The 21,684-nt window shown below is 41.1% G+C and overlaps 1 protein-coding gene across 33 annotated transcripts in view; it reads left to right on the top strand.

Annotated features, from left to right (window-relative positions):
• The window catches only part of mical3a (microtubule associated monooxygenase, calponin and LIM domain containing 3a), an 85,728-nt gene that overhangs the window by 42,625 nt on the left and 21,419 nt on the right, over positions 1 to 21,684 (top strand). For 16 of the 33 annotated variants that reach the window (XM_055035239.1, XM_055035004.1, XM_055035021.1 and 13 more), the window contains 22 exons: positions 243 to 390; positions 2,952 to 3,148; positions 3,526 to 3,644; positions 3,756 to 3,818; positions 3,926 to 4,102; positions 6,204 to 6,305; positions 6,419 to 6,502; positions 7,602 to 7,712; positions 7,919 to 7,975; positions 8,062 to 8,175; positions 8,295 to 8,399; positions 8,725 to 8,835; positions 9,321 to 9,416; positions 11,329 to 11,442; positions 12,285 to 12,471; positions 13,468 to 13,568; positions 13,676 to 13,769; positions 17,082 to 17,277; positions 18,045 to 18,292; positions 18,545 to 18,637; positions 19,877 to 20,008; positions 20,388 to 20,450. In XM_055035239.1, coding sequence (XP_054891214.1) covers positions 243 to 390; positions 2,952 to 3,148; positions 3,526 to 3,644; positions 3,756 to 3,818; positions 3,926 to 4,102; positions 6,204 to 6,305; positions 6,419 to 6,502; positions 7,602 to 7,712; positions 7,919 to 7,975; positions 8,062 to 8,175; positions 8,295 to 8,399; positions 8,725 to 8,835; positions 9,321 to 9,416; positions 11,329 to 11,442; positions 12,285 to 12,471; positions 13,468 to 13,568; positions 13,676 to 13,769; positions 17,082 to 17,277; positions 18,045 to 18,292; positions 18,545 to 18,637; positions 19,877 to 20,008; positions 20,388 to 20,450 — 2,712 coding nt within the window. Of the gene's footprint in view, positions 1 to 242; positions 391 to 2,951; positions 3,149 to 3,525; positions 3,645 to 3,755; positions 3,819 to 3,925; positions 4,103 to 5,970; positions 6,184 to 6,203; positions 6,306 to 6,418; positions 6,503 to 7,601; positions 7,713 to 7,918; positions 7,976 to 8,061; positions 8,176 to 8,294; positions 8,400 to 8,724; positions 8,836 to 9,320; positions 9,417 to 11,328; positions 11,443 to 12,284; positions 12,472 to 13,467; positions 13,569 to 13,675; positions 13,770 to 17,081; positions 17,278 to 18,044; positions 18,293 to 18,544; positions 18,638 to 19,876; positions 20,009 to 20,387; positions 20,451 to 21,684 lie in introns of those variants that run through there. The other 17 variants (XM_055035247.1, XM_055035101.1, XM_055035221.1 and 14 more) reach the window with 15 other exon arrangements.

The following is a 21,684-nucleotide window of genomic DNA, read 5'->3' as shown; positions in this document are numbered from 1 at the left end:
TTTAAAGATTCCCTCTTAAATCTGCAACCTCTAACTTCTTGTTTGCATCCATTTCCCCTTAAATCAGTAATATTGAGTTTCTTGAGATCGATACTAACGCTACCTTTAGGATCACGGACGACAGTATTTGTGTGATTTTCTGCCCGGTATGCTGATCGCATTTCTTTTTATTTTTAATCCTTCAGATCCACTACTTTATCTCCAGCATTTTATTTAATTATCATTTGGTCTTTTCTTCCCAGAATCCATTGCTCGGTCCAGTAAGCTGCTGAACTGGTGCCAGAGGCAGACAGAAGGATACAGGAACGTCAGCGTGACGGATCTCACCATGTCGTGGAAGAGCGGCTTGGCGCTCTGCGCCCTCATTCACCGATACAGACCCGATCTCATGTGAGTAGCTGGAGTCAGAACCTGCAGAGTGACAAAGAAAGATGGTAGATTTGTTTTTCTTCTGCCAGGTTGCTGAGGAGTGAATAAATAATGCTATATGGCCAAAGCATTATTATTTGGAGTTACTGGTCTGTCCAAAGTAGCAAAATATGTTCCCAATTATTTTTGAGTACAGTGAAATGCATATTTGAAAAACTTCCAGTTTTTTAAAGGGACAGCATTATGTGCAATTGACCTTTTTGAGTTTGACATCATATTATAATGTTATTTTCTCATCAAAACATACCTGTAGTGTTGCTTTGATTTCTTAATGCATATTTAAGAAATCCTTTAATCTCCGTAGCAACCATGCAGCTGTGCAAGCCGCCTGGTTGGACCGAGCCCCACCTGAGAGCTGCAGCTCCTCCTCTGAGCTGCAGCTCCTCCTCTGACCTGCAGCTCAGAGGAGGAGCTGCAGCCCCGCCTCTTAGCTGCAGCCCCGCCTCTTAGCTGCAGCTCCTCCTCTGAGCTGCAGCTCCTCCTCTGAGCTGCAGCCCCGCCTCAGAGCTGCAGCTCCTCCTCAGAGCTGCAGCTCCTCCTCTGAGCTGCAGCTCCTCCTCTGAGCTGCAGCTCCTCCTCTGACCTGCAGCTCAGAGGAGGAGCTGCAGCCCCGCCTCTTAGCTGCAGCTCCTCCTCTGAGCTGCAGCTCCTCCTCTGAGCTGCAGCCCCGCCTCTGAGCTGCAGCTCCTCCTCAGAGCTGCAGCTCCTCCTCTTAGCTGCAGCTCCTCCTCTGAGCTGCAGCTCCTCCTCAGAGCTGCAGCCCCGCCTCTGAGCTGCACCTGTCATATTTTATATGTATTTTATAGATAGTTAAATTTGTAATAACTGAAGTTAATATAGTTGTGTGGTTATGCTATCAAATGGCACTGTGTGCCCCTTTAGCATAAAGGCTAATAAACTGCTATCTATTTCCGTAGATCATTTGAGGAGTAGTATTATGCCTTTTGCAGTTCTGTTCTGTGTCGTATGTTAAGTAGTTTGGCTTTCTGCTCTGATGGAGCCTGCAGTCAGCTGCTTAACACTCACTCTGCTGGTTCTGCTATTCCTGTTGCAAACACTGCCAAGTATGTCTTCCGGTGGTTAGCCTGGTGCTCAGCCTGCAGTGATGGTGTTTGTAAACGGTTTTAATCACCCAGCAGGGATTTTGGTTTCAAACTGATGGTTAACGAAGTCCCACCGGGTTTGTTACTGGAGTCTTCCTCCAACCAAACCTTCCTCTGTAGCCTATAGAGCATAAACACTTTGCTCACCATCACACACACCATAAACAGCGCAGTTTCCATCCGCTGTGTCTAATGGGGTTTACTACCCTCTGGAGGTTACGCTGCAATTAACATTAGAAGCTATTAGTGGCTATGTCCTACCTGACCTTTACAGAGTAATGCCCGGCTGCGTCTGATTGGCCGGATGATGGGAGGAACAGAGTAATGAGCGGAGGTCCAACAGAACCGCGCTCATGCCTTCTCATGTATAAGATGGATGTAAAGAGGGTTCAGAGGGAGGTCTCACTCTGTCCCTGATGTGATGTTTGGATGTTTATGGTTTTAAATGGACTTCATGTTGGAGCTGAGATGTATCAATGATGCATGTTAAGAGTATTTCAGGCTGAAGTATGATGACATTTACAGTGAGGCTTTTCCACAAAGTATACAGCAGTTAGCAGTGCAGAAATGCTGCGTCGTCAGTGGTTGTATTATTCCAGACTCCCTGGCACCTCGTCCACATGAGACGTTAGGGGGTCTGCTAGGTTGGAGAAGCCAAACTTTGCTTTCAAATCTGGTTGCAAGTCATGAGATCATCTGGTAAAAACATTGAGAACTGCAGGATCCTTCAGTTCTCTGGAAGCTTGAGCTGCTTGTTTTGTGTTTACAGCCCACAGCATTTACTGTTTCGCCTCAACGTTCGAGTCACAAGAACAAAGAGATCCTCTTTTTTTTTCTCATTTATTGAAGCGGTGAGGTGAAATGGCTTAAAAGCAGGACTATGTGGGTTTGAAAACAAAAGGAACCGGTTTCAAAGAACTGAGAGTCCCGCTGAGCAGCTTCACATCTGCCTTTTAGATAATATCACTGAAATGGATTAAATTTCTTTCATAATTTGGATTTTTCTGAGATCTTTTTGTCACCTAAAATGATTTTTTATTCATTTTTATTTTTCAGATTTAAATAACAACATTAAAAAACGATTATACTCATGACAGTGATATTAATGTTTTATTTTTAAAACATCCTGAATATTTAAGCTATTTATTTTTAAATGTGTATATAATAAGGATATAATAAGGACTTTATGCAATAAAAAACAAACTTAGCCAATTGATGTTTTGGAGGAAAGAAGTGAATCACAAACATTCATCATTAATCCATTTCTCAGCTTCTCACTGAAGATGTTTTAGCCAAACACCAGCAACAGAAAACATATTTTTATTGGTATTTATATTTTTGAACTATTAAGGCCATGTTGATTTTTGCTGTTTATGCACAATTCAACGTTGACTCTGCCTCCTTGTTGCGGGTTTTCAGAGACTTTGACTGTCTGGATGAGGAGAACCATGAGAGGAACAATCAGCTGGCGTTCGACGTGGCAGAGAAGGAGTTTGGCATTTCGCCGTGCATGACCGGCAAGGAGATGTCCTCAGTGGTGGAGCCAGACAAGCTCTCTATGGTCATGTACCTCAGCCAGTTCTATGAGATGTTTAGGGACACAGTGCCACCTGGAGGTGAGTGGCGGTACAACACAGTGGCCCTTGTGTTTGTGAATGATTTGGTTTGTATGAAATTGGGTTACTTTTTGTTAAATCGGTGATTTGTTCTCAGATTAATTGGGTGTACAGAGTGAGACGTTTCAAAGCATATTATCTTGTTATATTTTAGTTTCTTGTTTCTGCTATAGAATAATATCACAAAACATCATTAATAACAGTGATAAACATCATAGAATTAAATGATCTATTTTTGTCCACTTGTATTGTTTTTATCTCCAAAGTGTACTGGTGGAAAAGTTATATATCTTAAAATGTGTGAAAATTGCTTGAATTTTTAAGTGTTCGGCTTCATTTCTGATGTGATCTACTTTTATGCCTCTGAATCTGTTTAGATAATCACAACTTGAGTCCAGAAGAGAAAGCTGCGCTGATTTCCAGCACAAAGTCTCCTATCTCCTTCCTCAGCAAGCTGGGTCAGAGCATCGCTATTTCCAGAAAGAGAAACCCCAAGGTAAAATTCACTAAAAAAAACTAAACTGCAACACCTTCAGCTCCCTTTTTCAACTCTTCCTCTTTAAGCTCATGCTTCAGGTCAAAATAACACCTAGCGTTTTGTAAACAGGATAAAAAGGAAAAGGATGTGGACGGTTTGGGCAAAAGAAGGAAAACCAGTCAGTCTGAAGATGTGAGTCTGACAGAGAAGTTTGTGATCGTTAGTTCAGAAGTCCATCCATCTGGAATGAACCAATTATTCTCACTTGACCAAATCTGGATTATGTTGTTTCCCCAAAGGAGGACGTTTCCAGGTCCTGTCGGGAAGAACGGCCGTCTGTCCCTGCTGTCTTGTCAGACAGAAAAATGGACTGTGCTGCTGCAGGAAACCACAACAAAGTGAAGGTGATGGCCACGCAGCTGCTGGCCAAGTTCGAAGAGAACACCCCAGCTCAGCCTTCAGGCCTCAAACGACAGGTACGCAGGAAACATGCAGGATCTGTTTCAATATTCCTGCAGCTGCAGGCGGGACACGGTCACATCGGGTTTGATGTGACAGAATCTTCTGTTTGACTCGGCTGTGCAGTAGACCACGGTATTAAAGAGCTGAAGTCCAGAACGCTACCGGTCAAGCAGATGATTGTTTCTGGGTCATGTGGGCAACTTCGCTGTCCTGACTGGACCTGAATGCACCGTCTGATTCACAGTGCTTTGGTTTGGCGGCTGCTGATGTGTAATCTGAGGAACTATGGGATGGTTACGTTTCTGAAAAGGAGACGTGTCAGTTCCTGGGTTTCCTACGGAAACATGGAGTGGATTAAATTGGGAAAAACTGCATGAGAAGATGTATGAAACTGCTTCTGCTTGGAGGCTTTTGCACATCACAACATAATGTGAAAACACCGCAGCCCCGTTAAAGCGTCCAATGGGCGTAAATAGGAAGAAAAGAAGATGAGAGATGTTCCTAAATGAGGCTCTATAAACAAAACGCTCGACAAATAGTCAATATTTTATATCAGACTTAGTGGCGGGACTCGATTAACATTTTTAATCAAAATAATTGCAGCATTTAATTAATTAATCAAATTCTCGTTGAACACCAGACTCTGACAATATAGCCAATATTCTCAATTCAAAAACCCATTTCAGTGCTAAATTATTGAATAAATAGACACATAAAAATGATGATATATATTGTTTTTAATCTGTTCTTCAGATTATTCAACCATCAGATTAGAGCAATGTGTTTTTATATTCATTCAGCTTTCCAGTGTTGCAGTGACTCCTGATCATTCATTGATATTCTTTAGAAATCTGGATTTACCGTTAGCTGCTACGTCTTTAGCACTGACGTTACCGTTAGCTGCTACATCTTTAGCACTGACGTTACCGTTAGCTGCTACATCTTTAGCACTGACGTTACCGTTAGCTGCTACATCTTTAGCACTGACGTTACCGTTAGCTGCTACATCTTTAGCACTGACGTTACCGTTAGCTGCTACATCTTTAGCACTGACGTTACCGTTAGCTGCTACATCTTTAGCACTGACGTTACCGTTAGCTGCTACATCTTTAGCACTGACGTTACCGTTAGCTGCTACGTCTTTAGCACTGACGTTATCGTTAGCTGCTACATCTTTAGCACTGACGTTACCGTTAGCTGCTACATCTTTAGCACTGACGTTACCGTTAGCTGCTACATCTTTAGCACTGACGTTACCGTTAGCTGCTACGTCTTTAGCACTGACGTTACCGTTAGCTGCTACATCTTTAGCACTGACGTTACCGTTAGCTGCTACGTCTTTAGCACTGACGTTACTGTTAGCTGCTACATCTTTAGCACTGACGTTACTGTTAGCTGCTACGTCTTTAGCACTGAGATGTTATTTTAGGCTTTCATAGCTGCATTGATAGGCTAACTTATGTTAGTTATGTTTTAGCATAACTTAAACACAGTAATAGTCTTTTCCAGTATCTCATCAGATCAGTAGAATTTAACCGTGTTAAAATCCCGGCATTATTATTGTAAGTGCATGTAAAACCTGGGTGAGGTTGGAAATTTAATCCCACATTATGGGATTAAATTAAACCATGCAATCTCCATGCTTTGCAGCTTATTACTGTTGTATCTGAACTCTGTGTGGAAAGGTTGCTTCTTTGACCTAATCTTAAAAAAAAAACAAGGCTCTTTTCAGGTTGGTTTTAAGGAAAAGGTTTTTCTTCTGTTGAGAATGAATTGAAGTAACGAGTTAAAATTTTTGCCAAAAAAAAACAACAACCTTTTTGATCATTTACAAATGATGGACAAAACAGATTTCCTATGTGTTTTTTCTCTTTTTATTTAGATTGGTCTCCTGCATGACATTCCTTCTGCAACATATCAAAGCTTCATCTGCTCCCTGATATGTTGACATCATCATCATAAACTCTTTCTTTTCTCCTCTGTGACTCTTTTTTTTTTCTTTCTGTTTTCTCCCTGGCCTCTCCTCGCCTCCTCTCTGTGGACCGTTCCATGACGCCTTGCATGATTGTTCTGTCTCTCATTCTGGCCTCTGCCATGTTTGCCTGACCATTAAAGGGGGACTCTCTGCCCAACCTGGACCACCTTTTGCCCCTTTGCCCTCCACCAAACCCTGTGAGCGAGCCAGTGCGCCTGGCTCCTGTCCCTGCATGGAGAAAGGTAGATGCAGATCTGATTAACCAGCAGTGAGGAAGCTGTGCTGCGTTGTGCTTGTTGAGAGTACGTTGTGTCTGTCGTGCTATCTCTTCCGTGCTTGTTCTGTTCTGGTTCAGAGACGCACCCAACAGCAGGAGAAGCTGAGCATTCGCTACAAAGAAATGGTCAAATGTCAGACGCTACCCAGCAGAGGGGATCAGGTATGGTTAGTTAGCGCCGTAGTTCTCCAGCCCTTAGAAACTCCTCACATCCTAAGACGATACATCATAGATCACAGCTTTTGTAGAGAAAGATGCAGAATGTGCACATTTAGGTTTCAAGGATAAACAATTCTGCAGTTGCCTAAAAAATACTGTTTTGCGATCGATGACAAGTGATGCTCTGCTCTGCCGATACCGATTTTAGCCAGTTATGACTTCCAATATTGACTCTTTTTATTCACGTTGAGGCGCCAAGATGTATTGGAAGTGCAGGACCGATTGTTTTCTCCGGTTGTTTCTCCCAGGACAGCCTTGCTTCTTCTACTAATGAGTAGATGCCTTTGCCATAATATTTTATTTAATCTTGCTAATCGTACTTATGTATGAAGTATATGAATGTTAATATTCTTACTTTGTAGAAAAGTGTTTGCTGCAAATCCACTAATACTCAGAGATCCTCCAGCTCTTCAGCTGCTCTCCATGGCCGTCGTATCTTTCCTCATCAATGGGTTGTCAATAAATTACATGTTTAGTTTGCATCCTTGTCTGTTTGTGCAGCTCATCATGCAGCACCCTATGACCATTTTTACTGTGAAATCAACTGAATAAGAGTGATATTAAGCAACAAACTGTGGCGGTTGTCAAGCGGCGGGAAGATGCTGATTGATTGTTTAGAGGTCCGTCATGACTTGGAGTCATAAACCATTCAGACAAATGTCTGATTGTAGTCGCATTGAATTAGTTATGTGAAATTTTAGCAGATGTTATCAGAGCTGAAAACTTGACACTGCTTTGGTCTCACTAGTAGATTTTAAGTGTGTGTGGGTGTGTGTGTGTGTGTTTGTGTGTGGTTGCTTTTTATTGGTGTTAATTAGTCTTGGTTGTAATTGTTGCAGCCCAACTAAAAGCTCACTACAGTTGTTTTCTTATGCAAATTGTCGATTCTCCCCACGACTGGTTTAGAAGCTCTGCTGCATTTAACACTGTAATAAACATTTGGTTTATTATGACTTGTTTTGTTCAGTTATTTACTTTTGCACATCTTATCGTTTTATTCTTCCTCTCCTGAACTTGCTGTTCCTGTCCCTCACTTTTCAAGGCCAGAAGTGCTGCAGATCAAACGTCCAGCTCGGGCTCTCGGAGCTGCCCAAAGAAAACCATTCTGCTCCCTTCCTCCTCCTCCACTTCCTCGCTCTCTCTTCACTCAGAGGTGACATAAAGTCTGCTGTTTGTTTCTGTCTGTCTGCCTCTCTAGCTATAAATCCTCAGCAGACCTTCCTCTAGCTTCCCTTTAGTCCAGCTGCTCGCCATGTTTTCCCGTCAGTGTCACGTTAACTTTGTGGAGAGATCAGGTTGTCTATAAAAATGGGGAGAATTGCTTTTCGAAACCCTTCTCTACTCGTTTCTGTTTTCAAGAATTTCCCCCCAGAGCAAGAGGAGCTTGAATACTATGAAAGGCCTCTGACACACAGGGTACAGTACTGCGTCTCTATATGTTCATAAGATGTTAAAAACCCGTCAGAGTCAACCATGAAGTCTCACCAGAACTCCTTCAACAGGAAGGGAAGCAGTCACTCACAGTTGACCCCCCTCCCATTCACATTCCTGGCATTCAGGAGCGGGCCGACCGCCTCATCTCCAAGTTTAAGGGCAAAGCTGATAAACCACCAAAGGTGCTCGGCATGCATGGACTTTCTTCTACCTTTGGGCTCATTTGTTGCACAGATCAAAACGTTTCTGCTGAGTCTGAACATCTAATTTCCCCTTTCAACCTTCCTCTGCCTCCCGGAAGCCTAAGAAAAAGCCGTCCCGTTTCTTTTTAGAGCAGTGGTACTTGACCCGAGGCCTGAGTCCGAACCCAGTGTCACCTCTGTCCTCCCCTGAAGCTTCCAGAAAGGTCAGACCGAGGCTCACCCTCTGCAGTGCTGAAAAATAAAAAGTTTTTCTTGAAAATATAGCCATAATTGAAGTTTTACCTTAATTTTTCACATTCTGAGTTTATTTAAAGTGAAGTCTGTGGTTTTGTAAGACATGTTTGTGCCATATTTGCCGACTAAGTGCAGCGAATCCTTTCGCATCATGTAAACGCTCTGCTTTAAATTACTGCATGAATGAAAGGCTCAGTTTGCCCCACAAGCTGGGCTGATTGATTGAGAAGTTTGATTCTTGGTGCTTTATTCCTGCAGTTCCCCTTGGTAACTAAATCAATTGCTTTTCTGCAGGAGCCAGTGAGGCCTCTGGACTCTGAGCAGATGCCCATATATGTGCTTAGTATTCAGGAAAGAGCCGAACAACTTGAATTTCAGTTGGAAAGCAAGCGAGTCGGGCCGCAGGTGAATCCCCCCTTTAACATAAACAGCTGAAAATAGCAAACGATGACGATCCCTCGTTCTCTGCTATTTTAAGCTTGTAATCAAGTGATTATAGGAGAGAATCAGAATACAAGTTACACTATGGCTAGCTTTAACTTAGCAGAAGTCCAGTTCTTAAAGAACATAAATCATCATATTTTAAAGGGAGAAAAGCCTAAAATCATTTATAATGATAAGAGTTTTCTGTGTATGACGACTCAGATTCATTTCTTAAAAACATTTCTCACAGAAAATATCTGATGCTTATTGATGACAGAAAAAGGATGTAGTGAGCATCTTTGCAAAGATCATCTATGGAGGAAATTCATAGAACGTTGTAGAAGGAAACGGGTGAAGAGAGGCTAAAAAACTCTTTTTGGGACTATTTAGCAGTTTAGATTGTAAGTTAAATCAATTTTCTTTCATGTAAACTAAACCCATAAAAACTGTCCTCTCTCCCTCTTGAGCCAAAGAAAAAACCGTCTCGTTTTTTTATGGAGCGATGGCACCTGGCCCGCACCCAGAGCCCCCCCGCCACTCCCCTGCCCTCCTGCTCCAGACAGGTAGTCGTTTCGCACCTGGAGGGCACGGATTGCTGACGCTGACACACTGCACCTGCATTTGGTGTTCCAGGAAGATGCATCACCACAGTTAGCTTCAGAATGGCTTAAAACGACTAAACTCACTGCAGACTGTCATCCTGCTGAGAAATGAAAACACAAACTGAGCTGCAACCTGCTGCACATTGATTGTTGTTGCTGTGATTAATAATTGTGTTGTTTTTCTGTAACTGTGGCTCTGAACTCTAAATGTTATCACCCTGAGAATCCACAGAAAGGCTCCAGTCATCAGGACTGGCAGTTCTCATTCTGTAGTTGCAATAAATTCTGGTGCTATAGTGGATAAAACTTGTATCTGGGAGGTTTAATAGGATAAAATCTTATTGTACTGAAGATTATTGTTTCAAATCTAGATGAACTACCAGCTTTAGTGAAGAGCAGGAAACCGGCTTCCATTTTGCTTTCGGTTTTCAGTCCTTGTTTCTTAAATCATTAAATAAATGTGTTTGTGTTTTTTATTTTAGCCTCCTTAAGGTTGCTGTTTATGGATAAGATCAAGGATTGAATTTGTGTTAGGTTAATTTCTAGTTATATGTGTACCAGTAATGTCTCAGTTCAGGCTAAAAGTCACGGTTTGGGTGCAGAAATGAATAGAAGTCAATCCAAAGTCCTTGTGAAGGGAGAAACAAATAATATGTTTTAACATGTCTGTGTGTGTGAGAGTGAAAAATGCTGCTTGAAGTGACTGTGGAAACATAATCCATATGCATTGCAGAAGCACTGATTAGATTCCTGTTTAGAAACTTTATTAGTTCATTTTTTCATCTGTGAAGCTCAAGCTGAGACATAGTGATACACTTCAAGTGTTTATGTCTGTTGATTTGGGTGAATATGGCTTGCAGCCTAAATTCAGCTTCTCTGAAGTGGATAATATTATGTAAGACTTGCAAAAAGTAAGGAATGTTTAGTGGAAGGAAAAATGCTGTAGCATTATGGTGCTGACAGGCCAAAACTTTTGGGGGAACATGGGGAGTGTCACGATGTCGTCTTCTCTTGCTCTAGGATTTAACTGGTCCAAAATAAGTTCAGCCGTCGACCAGGATGTGTTGCAGAACGTCATGTTTCTATCGTCTGACAAGTTTCAGTGCTGATCTAAGTCCCAGTAGGACTTGGTACCGACCCACACTGTTAAAAGTACCAATACCTGGTAAGCATGGCAACACTAGCAACCTGACCTGATCCCTACAAAGAATCCATGGGCTGATAAACACCAGAACCAAAACGCTCAGTGTTAAAGCTTCCTGAGCAGCCCAGCAGAACCGCAGGCTGGCCTCCATGCTGCGCTGCATTGATGCAGGAATTCATGCAAAAGGAGCCCAGACCATGTCCTGAATGCAGATCCATTTTGCTTGTTCACTTTTTTTCTGACACATTTCCTTCCACTCAACTTTCCTTCAATGTGGATACAATGTCTGTGAACAGACCACGTCCTCCGCAATGACTTTCTGTTAGTTAATATGTCAACATTAGTAATATTTACTTTAAGTCTGTTTTATGTAAATCTTTAGTTTTCTGAGAAGCTGAATTTGCTGTTTTCTTTGCCAGGATGATTTAAACTAACAGGAATATATAGTGGTAATTTATCACTGTGTGATGAAAGAGTTTCGCCTTGTGAAGGAGTTCAGTTGGGTTTCAGTTTGTTGTCATGAGCTGAGTTTTGTTTGCAGCTTGTTCAGTGAGGCGGCTGCAGCTCTTCCTAACGCTTGGTCAGTGAAGCATGGAAACAGCTCTGTCGTGTGTGAACTCCCCTTTTCCCTCTGCTTGTACACACACCTTTTCCCTTTCGTTCTCCATGTCCCATTCCTGTGCTTCAGTCATTTCTAATGTTCTTCACTGTCTCTCATGCTGCTGCTAGCACTTGGTGAGGATGTACACAGGGGGAGTTAGCACCCTGGCTGAGCAGCTAGCCGGCCAGCTTCAGTCTCAGGAAGAGTCCAAACCCACACATGTACCAGACAGGAGGGATTTGGTAAGCATGTTGTCTGTAGGGTAGAAAGCACCAAAGCAATCCTTTGTGCTTAATCAACTGACTCTAATTATTACAAATCATCCACCCACAGTTTGACTGTTTTTCTTTTATTATTTACAAAGGACATAAATACTCAAAAGGGTTGAACCCCATACATTTTGCATGCAGGACCTGGAACAGACAGTTTATGGCAAAACAGTGACAAGATTCAATAAAATTAATGTATTGTGTCAGGAAAGTCAAAGTGTTTTTCTTTACGTTGCACCATCAGAGCGGATTCTTATTTTTTTAAATGTTATCTGTCACAGTTTAGTATCCTGTTGCCAATTCGGTGATGCTTTATTACTTTGGGGTGATCTGACAGAAATCTGCCCACATCAGTGAGTTCTACATTTCCTGAATCCAGACACTGATTCCTGCGTTTCCATGTGTGAAAGAATGAAAACTGAGGTTGTGAGCAGGAGGCGTTCAGGGACGAGCAACATGTTTTAAAAGTTAGAGAGACGCATTGTAGCTTCAGAAGAATTCTGTCTTTAAAATCCATGATGAAAATGAAATATGAGCATAATGCGACCCAAACATTGAAGACAGACTTTATGAAAATGGTAAAAGATATGAACAAGCAGAGATATACAGTAGTTAAAGGATATGACTGAATTTTGATGTTGTTATGGTGTCTCTAGGTGAAAGCATTTGGAAGTAGGTCACTTTTCTTTGTATTTCACTTAGAAAGGACATAAATACTTAAAGATTGTGTAAAAAGGGTTGAACTCATAATAACCTAGCTTTCCCGTTTGTTCTGTGTTTTCATCTAAGTGCTGACTCGACTGTTTTTCTTGCAGGGTTCTCTCAGGAAAGAGTTTCCCGTCAACATCGGCGGCAGCGACGTCTGCTTCTTCTGCCGGAAGAGAGTCTACGTCATGGAGCGGCTGAGCGCCGAGGGAAAGTTCTTCCACCGCAGCTGCTTCAAATGCGACTACTGCGGGACGACGCTGCGACTTTCCTCCTACGCATTTGATGTGGAGGACGGTGAGGCCAGCACTGGAGAAGCATCAAGCTGTTATTTTGGATGCACACACTCTAGATTCTGTGGTTGTTACTGAACCAACCACAGACAGTTTGAAATATTTCATCTGCTGGGTGAAATACAAGGAACATTATTTATTTTTTTTACTGAAAACAAAATTATCAGAATGATGAACAAGATAAACTGCAGCTTTTGAAGCAGTGTAACTCTGCTGCCCTCTAGTGTCAGTTTTGAGCAACGTCTGTTTGAACAAACTCCTTTTTAAATCACAGATTTTTTTTTATGTTAAGAATTTAACTGATAAATAGTTTCAAAACGTTTTTTTAAATAATGTTTCCTGTACAATTTTTTCCAACAATAACTGATAGAGTAGTGCTTCAATGTAGGTAATAAAATGTTTATTTTCTTATTTAAGAAAGTAATATAAGTATTGTGATTTTTTAAACGTATTTCTAATATTCCATAAAATAAGCTTAAGGATGTGGCGATTTTTTTAATGGGAATAATAAATGGAATAATCCAGTTCTTAAATAATCGCTAGCTGTAGCCCTAGTTTAAATTAGACAAAAGTTTATGTTTTGATATCCTTTTTTCAGTTTGTTTTTTGTCCAATAGTTATTTTTCAGTTGAATTGTTCAATGAACTCTGGAATTACAGCAAGTGTGCTGACATTTTTCTTTAATCTAACATTTAAAAGTTAGATTAATCAGGGCATTAGTAGTTTGTTTGTGTCGGGGTCTGTGCTCTCGCCCTGAACCTGCCGGTCCTGCGGTCGCGGACTTGCTCTCTGTCCAAGGTTTCCATTGTTCTGACGGACAGGCAGCAGATTGTTGGGTGACACACAGTAACTGTTTCTCACTGTTTTCTGTGGGATTGCTGCTCACTGAGGGTCTGAGCTGAAACACAAAGACACTTCTCTTTTATTTCCACCTTCTGCAGAGTGTGATTCTGTTTCATTCGATTATATTTTCTGTTCTGTTTTTCCTTTTTTTTTCCAGGGAAGTTTTACTGCAAGCCTCACTACTGCTACCGCCTGTCTGGTTACGCCCAGAGGAAGAGGCCGGCTCCTGCTCCTTCTCCCGCTCCGGTCTCAGCTAAGGTGCCTCTATTTATATACATTTTTTAAGCAGATTAATGCGTCTTCCTTACAAAATCAGACAGTTGTTACACTGTGGTTTGAGGAATCACACGTTTTCTGGATCGCAGGAAAACCAGATGCCCCTAACTCCGATTCAGACCGTGGACGCCCCCAGCAGGGCGGCGGCGGCGGCGGCTCCCTCGGCTGAGATCCCGCCCTCAGGTACCAGATTTTCCTCTGTAGATGTGGTGGCTGTGTCCCACCGTCTGGCCGCGGGGGTGGGAGTCCCTCTGCGCGCCCTCCGCCGCTCCCTGTCCTGGACTTGCCACCAGGTGGCGCTCAACCCCTTAGATTCTCCCTTCCTCTGCTCCTACTGCATCTACCTCTTCTGCTGTTTCACTGTCAACGTCCTTCTGAGCCTCCTCTAGCATGAAACCTCCTTTTGATTTGATCTCACTCTGTTTTAGTCTCTGCTCACTAATTTAGGGGATATTTTGTAGATTTAAAGATTACTAACAGAAATGGATGTGTTCATGTTAATCTTTTTTTTTTTCTGGTTAATTTATTCCTGAAGACGCGTCGTCCATGTCTCCTTTTGCCAATTTAGGATTTGTAATTGGCAGAGGAAGTTAGGTCGAGGTCTTGTAGTAAAATCGTAGAGTTGAATGGTGCATCATGAATCTTTTTCTCTTGGCTTAGAAATTCAGATGAGCTGATCAGGATTCCTGCTGATCAGGATTCCTGCTGATCAGCTCTTCAGGCAGTTGTATTTTATTTTAACTGAATCATATTAATTTAAAACCCACTAAACTATCAGCTGTTTGTGGTTTCCTGCCTGTTTCTATGAAGATCCAAGCCAAGAGTCCCTGTTTTGTGTTTGTAACCTTTTAGTAGCCTGTGACTGCTCTTTTTTTAGCTCTACCTCCTCCTTGTGTGATGTGTTTCCTTTCATGCCTGCTGTGTGATCTTCTCTTTTCTCTGTAAGCTATTTGCACCTAAACTTTACCCACCGTGCTGTAATGAAGTGCCTGTATTAGTGCTTTGTGAGCTTTACCTTTCCCTCTCCTACTGGAGCATCTTAAAACTGGGAGCTTTGTTAGTGCTGGAAGCTTTGCCCTCTGATTGGCTGATTTTTATCCCTCTGTTCTCGTTTCAAAGTTTTTGTTTTTCCTCAGTGCAGCATAACATTTCTGCATGTCAAATACGACTAGATGCAGTTAAATAATGGACACTTTGCTGTAAACATAAAGAATATAAACAAAAGTAGAATTTTTGGTTTGTGCAAACTTTGTGCTGTGTGTTTTATCATAATTAAAGTATTAATTTAAATGTTTCATTATTTACTTGCTTCTTAAAGTTTAAACTATTGAAAGTGTTCTTTATTTCCCATTAAATGGTGCCTGATTTGTGAGTTTAGCAACAGATTTGAGTACTTTGGTTCTCATCTTTTCTCATGAGAGACTCCAGCCCACATCACCACACTGCCTCCACCAACAGCTGGTTAGCATTGGTTAAGTTTGAAGTTGCTGCAACCGACAAACTCAGTTCTGCTGCTCAGTTCACAGATGTGGAACCATTTAAGGGTAAATTAGCCAACAGTATGAGACTTCTTGTTATTAAACAGTTAGCAAATATATATACATATAGTAGCAAAAAATGATCTTTTTACATTTTAGGTACATTTAGATAATATAGGATGCTCATAAATAAAATAGTATGGGAATATAAATGATAGTTTCGTTTAATATTGGTGTTCAGATAAAAAGAAATCACGACATTTAACCTTTAAAGTAATTGCGCTATGGTATAATAACCTATTAGAAATTATTATGTTAAGTAATTTAGCTTAGAGTGTAAGATATTTTACATCAGATGCTGTATTTTATTTGCGTCATTTGAAAACAAACAAAGTCCCTCGGTTATTGTCACCGCTGGTCAGGGCCGGGTTTAGAAGGATGTTGGTCGCTGGGCTGCAGCCGTATTTGGTGCCCTGTCCATAAAAAAGCAAAACTCTTTTATTATAGGTCTGTTCGTCGGCATACAGTGGCTCATTTCTGTTCCTAAAAGATGGGCTATAATTTACCTGAATAGTATTTACAGGTGATATGAAGTGCGATAAACTTCTACATTTATTTTAGCCATTTCCTGATTTCTGAAAATCAGTGCATCTCCCCTATTTGAACATGTTCTCTTGTCTTTCCCCTTTTGAAGAGATCTAAAGAGAAATGGGATCTTTTGTTACTGGATATTTGAACCCCAAAAAAACAGGAATTTGCTGACTAACAATCAATTATTTACTTCATGTGAAATTATTGGGAACATTTGATTCATTTAGTGATAAAGTGTCTCTTAAGTCTTTTTCAACACAATAAAAATTAAAACCAGATAAAAGATTAATATGAAAATAATTCCAGCTTTATTGGCAATAGTTTAATTTAAAAAAAAATGCTTCAGTTATATTTACTTAAAATAAATTAATTTGTTGTTAATAATTGTAAGAATTAAACAGTTAACCAACAATAAATAAACACAAAATTAAAAAAACTGAAATAAAACAAAATCAGAGATGGTCAAAAACAGATAATAAGGGATTTAATATGAAACTCTGATTGTGTTGCACCTTTTCCTGAATCCTCAGCTGATCAGGATGTCAGATTCGAGATTCTGAGGCGGACGCATCAGAATCTGGTTTTAGTTCAGAATTCATTCACACTTTGTGATCTGAACAGTTTTAAGGTTTGCTTTTCAGGATGGGATTAAGGGAAGGCACCAGCCTTGTGTATTAAACTGTAGCATAAGATAACTTTAGTGTGTTAAGATCACATGTTTGTTTTTATTGTTTGCTGTAGGAATATAATTTAATCCAATAAATTCGAAAGCGGAATTGGTGTGTCCTTGTCGGTTTGTCCTGGCGTTGGTGTGAGCTGTTTGAATGGAGATCAGGTGTAGCAAAGCCTGGAGACTAGGACTGAAATGATTCATTGATTATTTGTGATTAGTTGATTACTGAGATAATCGTCAACTATTTTGGTAATTTATTAATGATTAACTGGAGTATTCAGTCTCAAAAAGGCCATTTCCTGAAAGAGAAAAACATTCAGGGAGTAGTTAAGATAAAACTGTACAAGAAATTTATACACTGTATTTAAAATGAAACTATGTGTTTATAAATATGTTTTAGGCAAAACTCCAGTTTTAGCTTCTTTCAGTTCAAATTTACTAAAGGAATGCTGTTCTTTAATTTTAAGCAAAAAAAAACATTTTTTCTTATTTAAAAGAGGAATTGAATTATTTGTTTATTTATATATTTCTAATGTTTAAAAAAGGCAGAAGGAGTTGGATGAAAAATTTGTACAATTTGCCTTTTTTTACCTCTGGTTGATGTCCAGTTTGTCTCTGCAGCATGGAGTCGGTCCTGCATGGCGCCTTTTCTCCTCTCCTGCATCCAGTCGATTCTCAGCCGTCTATCTTTTGCTCTTTTTCTTCCTCCGGCTCGTTTCCACCCTGGGGTCTGCGTTTAACGCCGGGCCGCAGCACCGGAGGTCAACGGCGTGCAGGAGCCCAGCATGGCTAAACGTCTCCGTGGAACCCCGGAGAGGATCGAGCTGGAGAACTACCGCCTGTCCCTGCAGCGGGAGGAGGAGCTGGAGGAGGTGCCGGAGGAGACGCTGGCCGAGCACAACCTGAGCAGCGTGCTGGACAAAGCCACCGACGTCGACTTGGGCTCCAGGTTAGATCCTGTGAATTAATTCACGCTCTTTCAAAGGCGTTAATTTCTTTTTAACGCGCTGTGAATTTTAAGTTTCTGTACTTTTGGGACGTCTTCTGCGCTGCAGGTTGAGCATCATTTCCTTCTCTGTTTCAGCTGTTAAAAATAATCTCCGGTTTCTTTCAAACGTAATCTGAAAAGAAAAACCCTGAAATTATTTTACTATTAGTGACGAAACAACACAGCGAAGCATAATTTAAAATGCAGTTATTCATGACTGAAGCAACACTAAACTGCTACAATATTATTGCTGAACAAAATGGCTGAAAAACGAATCACAATATAAGCGTTCAATATCAGATGATGTCTATAACTGTTAATATTGACAATTATTAATTAGTTTTAAATACCTGAAATACTGACATACTGTGGGCATAACTTTTCTGTTTTATCAACAGTTTTCACTTGATTTCATTGTTTTTTAACTTTTAAGCAGTTATGCCCCAGTTTTATGAAACTGGATCCTGCACTAGTGAGGTTGTTGCTAGGCAAATAAAGACTGAGTTAGTCGAAGCCACCCACGTTGCATAATGAGAGGATGAGCAGATAAATCCTGTCCTCTGCCTACATCTCCCAGAATGCTGTTAGGTTCTGGATCAGAGTTCAGTGAATATTCTTTAAATTCAATATTATATCAGCTGACTGTCTATACATTGTTGTTGATGAATTGTCCTTTTTCTTTTGTTTTGGTTTTCTCATGTTTGTGCTCGGTTTTATTTTCTGAACAGTAGCTCTGAGTCTGACATGGAGGAAGAGGATGAGCAGGACGAAGAGGCGGAGGTGGAGGAGCAGCCGGCCAGCCCGTCGGACCTCGGCGGCGTTCCCTGGAAGGAAGCCGTGGAGCTTCACGCCAAACTGCGAGGCGGTGAGCTGGAGGACGAAGCTCTGGCTGATGCTGCCAGCAGGGATGGAGACGTGGAGGAAGACGAGGAAGAGGAGGAGGAGGAGGAGGAGGAGGAGGAAGAATCCAGTGATGGTGATTTTTCTTATTATTTGGTTGTTTTTTTGTCTAATCCTGTTTTATGTATGTTTACATCATGTTCACACTGTTGTCAAGACAACCCACAGCCCCACCTGCTGTTTGTCAAGAGAAATGTTTTGTCTCAATGTCATCTTCATCGCTGTCCTCATCCTGTTACTTTCTGTCCTTACCCTCCTCCTCCTCTTGCTCTTCCTCCTCCTATGTGTATGTGTCCTGTTTTGGGTGTTTGTCTCCCCCTGCTGTCAGAGGGGGATTACTGCCCCTGGGACACAGAGCTGCAGTCAGGTCTGTGGTTGGAGAAGCACCTCACTGATGAAGAGGATGTTGGTAAATTCAAAGGTAGCAACAGAAGTGCTTGCGGTGGCGTTTGCAGAAAGCTGACATAACTCTGGCTGATTTCAGTTTCTAAGCTTCTCTACTCTGGGCGCTCCGTTTCTGTTGCTGTGTTTTTGTTTTTGTCGTGGTTTGTTGGTTGAAGTTTTTCCATTTCTTTCAAATTAAAAACTAGGCATGGGCGGGTAGCAGCATCTGAACCACTAAAACTTTCTGTCGTAGCTGCAGCGGAGATACCTGAGAGGGTCGTAATGCAGCACAGCAGGTCAGCTGGCTGAAAGAAAAGCCCACAACCTTCCTGGGAAAAACTCCCTTTGGCAACTCAATGAGTGGCTATTTTAAAACAGCACTTGGTCACGAATGATATGTGTTCTTAAAGAGACAGAGACCAATTTCAAGGCTTTGTTACAAAGTCAGACTTCTTGTAAGTTGTTTTGATTTAAAGCATTTCCATAACAACTGAAGCTCACTTGATTGTGCTAGAAAATGAGACTACATTCCTGGAAAATACATAATTCTTTAAACTCTGAAATATCCCTTTTACTGATTTACTGCTTTGTTCAGCACAGATGGTTGTAAACACACATCTGTAATTTAGACTTTAGTTAAACAGAAAAAAACAAACTGTAGATCAGATGGAGCTGGTTTTTACTCAATAATATGATGGTAAAAAAATCAATGATTTCAAAAAGCCTCAACACTGAAAACTGCAGCTGTTTCCTCACAGGTTTAAATATCATTGTGTCATAATATTTTAGCACCAGTCGGAATAATTGTTGGTTTTTCTTTAATAAATCAACTAATTACATTCTGTTTTACTTTTTTGTGAATATTTTACTCACACCGGCCCATGCCTACTGTAGACCATTTAACCTGCTTTTTAAAGCCTATTTTTATTTGGCTTTGAAATATCAATCTAATAAACTCCACAGATTCCTCCAGGCGCTGCTGTTATGATTTTTATTGATTGGCAGCATTGCTGTGTATTCAACAAATGTGCATTTCTTTTTAACTCGTAATTTTCTTATGTTTTAGCGTTTCTTGCAGTGTATGAATGCATGCATATTTCCTGTAACTCTTCCATTAGGAGATCGTTCTACCTCCGCAGTGACTCTTTCTGCCTTTTCTCTTTTCATTTCTTGTCTGTTCTCCCTCCTTCTTCTTTGTTTTTATTCTCCTCACCTTTTTGCTCGCCTTCCTGTCCAATCGTGCGTCTCATTACTGAAAAACACGACAAACGTTTAGCCAGGAACATACAGATCCAGCAGCTCCTCCAGCCGGTGGATCCCAGTGCCATTCCGAGTTTGGCGAGAGAGCGGCGGGATTCTGACCAGGACGGCCCGGTGGGTTCTGAGCCCACTCTGCCCCCCTCCACAGGTAACCCACCCGGAGGCGCCGTCGTCCGGACACGGTCCCCGCCATGTTGAGGATCTGATCTCATCGCGGCGGTTCTGTTTGAACATCTGTGTGTGACAGGAGGGTCCGCCCTCCACTAACCCACCTGCTATTTTTAACCAGCTCTGATTTTATTTTCATATTTTTTTTTTTGGAATGTTTAATTTTGTGTTGAGCCTTTTTCATGTTCCAGTCAGAGTTGCTGTATCATGTTCTCCAACCTTCTACCAGTGCACCATGTCACCCCCCCATCTGTTCCGTTGATAGTTTTTGGTTCTGCTCAGTTCTTTTCCCGTGTGTCTAATTGCTTTGCCGTTATTTCCCCCGCCATCTTTCTGTTGTTCTTCTGGTTTGAGCGTAGCCCCCGCCCACACATCCACCCGACACGAGGCAGTGAGGGTCTGGTTGGAGTCGTTGTCTGGAGGTAGCGCAGACCTGAACGGGGATTTGTGTCTTTATCTGTCTGTCGGCCGGCCTTTCCCTGCAGCATGCAGAAAAACTCACGAGCGTGCATGCAGCGCCGCAGCCAGCGATCAGACCAGCGTCTGTGTCTCACCAAGCTTCTCATTTCACCCGTTGCCTTCTGGAAACAAGCTTTCTCTTGGCTTCATGTGCGTTTATTTCACAGAATGAGCTGCTGAGCTCTCAAAACGTTTCCAATGTCTACAAATGCCTTCAGCTTTTTTACATTTTGTCACAACAACAAACAACAATGGATTTTACTGGGATTTGATGAATAGTCATTTTTCAATGATTCACTGTTAGATTTTGGTCAATTAATTGTATTAATTGTGATGAATTGATTATTGAAGTAATCGTTAACTAATTCGGTAATCAAACAATTATTACCTGGAGTATACAGACAGTTTTCTGAAAGAACAACACAGTCAGAGCAATAATTGAGCCAGAACTGGACAAAAAATACAGTTTCTGCATTTAAGATGAAAAACCTTCATTATCTGTAAATATATTCTACCCAGAACTCCTCAAGTGGCAGTTTTAGCTTCACCTGGTTTAGATTTTGGCAAATCTCCCATTATGCACCTTCTGCTATCTAGTTATTAACTGGTTATGTGAAAAAACAATCTTTAAATCATCCCTGCTCTGTACTGATGCTCAGTCCAGCAGAAAGCGTTGAGCTGTACATGTTTGATGTTAGGATTGTTTTGATGCATCCATTGCTTCACCTGATCAAGAGTTTACTAAAGGAGCGCTGTTATTGAAGTTCAGGTAATAAAATGTTTATTTTCTTATTTTACAAAGGAACTGAATTATTTGTTTATTTGCATAACTTAATGTATCTTTAATACTGCATAAAAAAGGCTTAAGTGGTCAAATGAAAAATCTGCAGAATGTGTTAATTTTTTAATCTAATTTATTGTCAGAATAACTTATTTGTAAAATATCCATTAGCTGCAGCCCTGTTAAGAGTCGGCCTCTCTCATAACATCCCAATAAAATTCATAAAAGTTTGTGTGACACAATGTGAAGTTTGAGGGGTCTGAATATTTTTGCAGACTGTATGTTTACTTATGCAGGAGTTATTTCTATCAGACACTGCTGTGATGGTTCAGATCTTTGCAGACCAACTCCTCTTGAACATGCATAAATCACTGGTATGGACCAGTTGAAGTTTCCTTTAATCTGCTGATTAAACT

The sequence above is a fragment of the Poeciliopsis prolifica genome, unplaced genomic scaffold (genome assembly GCF_027474105.1).
Source record: "Poeciliopsis prolifica strain line A6 unplaced genomic scaffold, Auburn_PproV2 SCAFFOLD001, whole genome shotgun sequence".
Taxonomy (NCBI): domain Eukaryota; kingdom Metazoa; phylum Chordata; class Actinopteri; order Cyprinodontiformes; family Poeciliidae; genus Poeciliopsis; species Poeciliopsis prolifica.
The sequence above is the reverse complement of the archived record's forward strand: the minus strand, read 5'-3'. Positions and strand labels throughout refer to the sequence as shown.